Below are 4,994 nucleotides of genomic sequence, written 5' to 3' on the forward strand. Positions count from 1 at the left end.
GTTTCCACTCTTCGGTGGGCGATGCTTCCTCTTTAACGTGAAAGAGTGAGGACAGGAGTGTCGGGGGCAGCGCAGAGGGATGGGGCGAGGCGCGCAAGAAGCTTTTAGTATGCACTGCAATGCCTAACTGCAGCCCACGAATCTCAACTATGGTGAATTATGGTGAAATATGAGAAACACGGGAAGAGCCGGCAGCTCAAAAACAGTTAGACGCGATGAGATGACACAGCCGTTGGACAGATTAGCCAAATAGGGGAAGAAGGGCAGATATGAAGAAATAGAGGAACGACCTCAGGACACCTTTTAAGAAGAGACAAACTGGATTTAAAAAAAAAAAAAAATAGGGTACATGCGCCTGCACAACAAGAGAATCGCGGTGAATTCCTGCATGCCATTAGCCTATCTGAAATAATGCTGCCTGTACTCCGACATATAATGCTATGCTGCTTTGTTTAGTGCATGGAGTCTGTTGTGGCTGTCCATGATCCACACTGGATAGGGCTGCAAATGGCTTGAGCATGTCTGCCACCTGCCCCTTCAAACTAACTCGCGCTTGCAGTCAATTACAGCGTTGCCATTTAACGTCTGAATATCCCAATGCATGAACTTGGCTGCTTTGGCTCAAATTTATGAGCGATAGTTTTTCGCCATAAGAGGACTGGCTTAGTCCATGGAATGGGTTGTGAACATGTTCTGTTTGTTAGTAATGTGCATCACTGGTGTATTCATGTGGATATTCCCCATCAGGAAAAGAAAAAGAAAAAAAAAAAAACTTATGGCGGAGTGTTTAAGGATCAAACAGGTGATTTCGCGTAATATATTAAATCTGCTGAAGCATCGGTGCTAAGATGCAGTAGCGCCTCTGGCAGCATCCCTTCTTCAGTAAGTCAGGGATATCCTTCTTATTGTTTCTGGCGGCTGCATACTGTCATGTCAAATTTAACTCATGTCAGCATTTCTTTTTTTAAATTTGCTTTAACGCAAACAATTCGCCCCACCATCACCCCCGAGCAGCTTTAACCTGTAGCGTAGCTCCATCACGGCATGCATCCGCTGGTCAAAGAAACGAGGGAGGTAACTCCTGCATCCTTACACCTTGTCCCCTCTCCCATTCCCACTGCCGCCTTGCTGCAGCGCCAGAGCTTCGGGTGATATATGACTGACAGCAAGGAGCTGCTTGGACCGGGGGAAGTGACTTTGGATCGGACTCTGCTGGGCCCCTTAAGCTTTAGCAGGAGAGGGCACACTGTAAACAAGCCCCACAGGTGCCAGAGCGAAGTAGTAGGTAGGGGCTTTTGAATTTTTTTTTTTTTAGATAGTGTTTATTTTAGAACCAAAATACTTCTCTGTCTTTAACTTAAAAAGTGTGATTATCTGGCATCTTGTGCAGTACTGTTGCGTTTGTGCAGCTGCTTATGAACAGCCCTGCAGATGTGCAGTGTGTTATGTCAACCATCTGAATTTCACATAAGACTTTTTTCAGCTTTGGTAGGGAATGTTGGTAACATCACAATAACAGAGGAAATTCATCTCAGACGCTGTAGAGCACTGAGCTCATAATCAGATTTGTTGGTTGTAATTGCACCCTGTGAGAGTGGATACTGTATTACTGGCCTGCGTATTGATCCTGCAGTGTACTCATATGAGGGAGAACTCATAACCTAATACACAGACACAATGGAGCCAATGCTCGCAAATGGCTCTTCCCCCACCAGCTTCTTATTTTCAAATGCTCTGCTTTCAAGGCCTCGAAATAACACAGCATTTCTGGGAAATAATAGCAACTGAAATCAGTAAAAAAAATGTTTGGTTTAGCAAAACAACAAAATGAATGGATTGTAAATGTTTGCCAGTTAACACAAGCTACTGAACATGTTTGCTCAGAGTCTAAATTATCAGTTTAAAGTCACACAAAATGTACATTATGTTGTATTTGTTGAACACATTAACATTACCGCCTTCTTCTGCTTTCTGTCCTGTTGCCTTTAGCAGGCAAATCTGCCTGACTGTACCTGAACCCACAAGTGTGCAGAGCCTTTACCTACTAGTGGCCCAACGTGGCCCCACCCGGTCTGAAAGCTGCAGGTCCCATCTCCTTCCATCATGACGGTTGCTACCAGCGACCCTGCAGATGAAGCAGCCGCACATCCAGGTCAGCCTCATGACCATTACGACCCAGAGCCGGATCATGAATGCTGCGAGAGGGTTGTCATTAACATCTCAGGCTTGCGCTTTGAGACGCAGCTTAAGACACTTTCCCAGTTTCCAGAGACACTGCTGGGTGATCCTAAAAAAAGGATGAGGTATTTTGATCCCCTCCGGAATGAGTATTTCTTTGATCGGAATCGGCCAAGTTTTGATGCTATTCTGTATTATTACCAGTCTGGAGGAAGACTGCGCCGACCTGTTAACGTGACTCTTGACATTTTTTCTGAGGAGATCCGGTTTTATGAATTGGGTGAGGAGGCTATGGAAATCTTCAGGGAGGATGAGGGTTTTATAAAGGAAGAGGAGCGACCTCTGCCAGAGAATGAGTTCCAGAGACAGGTGTGGCTTCTGTTTGAATACCCAGAGAGCTCAGGACCAGCTCGGATCATTGCGATAATTTCTGTCATGGTGATTCTTATCTCTATTGTCAGCTTCTGCCTGGAGACACTGCCACTTAAACGAAATGAAGATGAGGAGATGTATAATTCACTCCAGAACCCATACAACAACACTTCTCCATCTGCAAGCTTTTATTTTACAGATCCTTTCTTCATTGTTGAGACCCTTTGCATCATCTGGTTCTCTTTTGAGTTCCTAGTGAGGTTCTTTGCCTGTCCCAGCAAAACTGGATTTTTTGGCAACATCATGAACATCATTGATATTGTGGCAATCATCCCGTACTTCATCACCCTGGGCACAGAATTAGCAGAGCGGCCAGAGGACGGCCAGGCAGGTCAGCAGGCTATGTCTTTGGCTATTCTCCGTGTCATCCGTCTCGTTAGGGTGTTTCGTATCTTCAAACTCTCGCGTCATTCCAAGGGGCTCCAGATTTTAGGACAGACTCTGAAGGCCAGTATGCGTGAGCTGGGCCTCCTCATCTTCTTCCTGTTCATTGGTGTTATCCTCTTCTCTAGTGCGGTCTACTTCGCAGAAGCAGACGAGCAACAGTCCCAGTTCAGCAGCATCCCAGAGGCCTTTTGGTGGGCAGTGGTTTCCATGACAACAGTAGGCTATGGAGACATGGTCCCAACAACTATTGGAGGGAAGATTGTGGGGTCTCTCTGTGCAATTGCCGGTGTGCTGACTATCGCACTGCCTGTACCTGTTATTGTATCAAACTTCAACTACTTCTACCACAGAGAGACAGAAGGTGAGGAACAGGCACAGTATCTGAATATCCCAAGTGTGCCTAAAGCCAGCTCAGCTGACGATCTGAAGAAGAGCGGTCGGAGCGGCAGTGGATCCACTATCAGTAAGTCTGACTATGTGGAGATCCAGGAGGCGGTGAACCACAGTATGGAGGACTTCAGATCAGAGGCCAGGAAAACAGGAAACTGCACCTTGGCCAACACTAACTATGTAAACATCACTAAGATGCGTACAGATGTATAATGTGAGCTTAGATTAGTTAGATTAACTTCTGCTGGGATCTACAATAACTGTAATGGGAAGATGAAAGTCCCTGTGCTGACAAATGCGTGGGGTCCAGTATGGGAGTACAGATCAGATCAGTGAGATTAACTTGGAGAAAGGGTCAATAGAGAAGACCACATTCTTTCCCATATCATATGCATACTATAGAAGTGTCAGCTGTCGTATTTAGGACATTGTAAGCGTCTGCATGGAGTTAGTCTTACCTGTGACAGTAGTCTTCCTGCTTGCAACAGTAGCCAAATCGTAGCCTAACCATAATAATCAATAATAACAACATAAAGGGACCACTAGTTTCTATCTTGTTTCTCAAATTGCTGCAGAGAGAATGCATGATGACAATATTACAAGAATATTACAGATGAGTCACTGTTTTATTCATAACTTATTAACTTATTAAAACAGGCCATTCGATCAGCATTCATGGGTGGCTTTAATCTGCTGCTCTAACTGCCAAGGTCCAGATACAGAGAAAGATCATTTCAACAAGATCACAGCTGTTCTGTCAGGGGAACACTGAATTAAGAAAACAGAGAACAAGAGACAGTGCAATACTAACACATTTTTGACTGTGTGCACATTCATTCCTTCAGCCTTCGCTACATCTTGTCTGGTACAAGCTGACAGAGATAAGTAGAGACCAACAGCCTTAATGAATGCTTTGCTGTAATTCTGGACTGCGATAGTGCACCTTCTATTCCTGCCATTTCTTCTTGGTGATGTTCAAGTAGATTTACAACCTCTATATATGATGCAGACACTTGCCAGCCTTTTGTTTTTTTGTTGGCTCTAATCAGTGCAGACTAGCAGGTGAACAGTAGAAATGTCTCACTGAACAGAGTGAATGTCTTAATGTATTTTTCTTAGTGTTTTTTTTTTTTTTTTTAGTAATATGGTTAATATATGATCAATGTGATCTTATTACATATATTTGTATGATCTTAATATTGATTAAGAACACTAAGATTCTTTTAGTGTTCTGAGTGAGAGGATCCATCCTCTTTGCTGTACCTTTAAATACACCTTTTAGGTCATGACAATGACAAACAGCGAAAAGGGTTCAGCTTGTCACCACTGCCCAAAATAAATGTTGCTGTTCTTGACTTCAAAGCAATCCATGTGTGTAGCAATAGATTAAAGGATTTTGTTGGCAAATTGCTGACATTTGTGTTTTTATTAGACAGTTCTACCAACACACTTTAGGACCCGTAAACAACTAAAATGTAAATGTGGGATTTTTAAGATTCAGCAATGCCAGATTCATATAATTGAGTATTGCTAGTTCAGTGACGAGAAGCAGTGACAGCATTTAAGTTTACAGTAAGTCTGCTTATGACATCTTTAGCAATTAGCCA

The 4,994-nt window shown here is 43.5% G+C and overlaps 1 protein-coding gene across 2 annotated transcripts; it reads left to right on the forward strand.

The window, feature by feature from the left end:
• The first annotated feature begins 1,213 nt into the window (after window positions 1-1,213).
• kcna2b (potassium voltage-gated channel, shaker-related subfamily, member 2b) lies at window positions 1,214-4,449 on the forward strand. 2 transcript variants are annotated; one of them, XM_030733256.1, is made up of 2 exons: window positions 1,214-1,285; window positions 1,993-4,449. In XM_030733256.1, exon 2 carries the CDS (start codon window positions 2,104-2,106, stop codon window positions 3,598-3,600), a length of 1,497 nt encoding a protein of 498 aa, XP_030589116.1. In that variant the 5' UTR covers window positions 1,214-1,285; window positions 1,993-2,103; the 3' UTR covers window positions 3,601-4,449. The 2 variants fall into 2 exon arrangements, with proteins under 2 accessions (XP_030589116.1, XP_030589115.1); XM_030733255.1 differs by having other exon boundaries at window positions 1,257-1,285; window positions 1,990-4,449.
• The last annotated feature ends 545 nt before the right edge of the window (window positions 4,450-4,994 follow it).

This window comes from Archocentrus centrarchus, chromosome 7, assembly GCF_007364275.1.
Source record: "Archocentrus centrarchus isolate MPI-CPG fArcCen1 chromosome 7, fArcCen1, whole genome shotgun sequence".
Taxonomy (NCBI): Eukaryota; Metazoa; Chordata; class Actinopteri; order Cichliformes; family Cichlidae; genus Archocentrus; species Archocentrus centrarchus.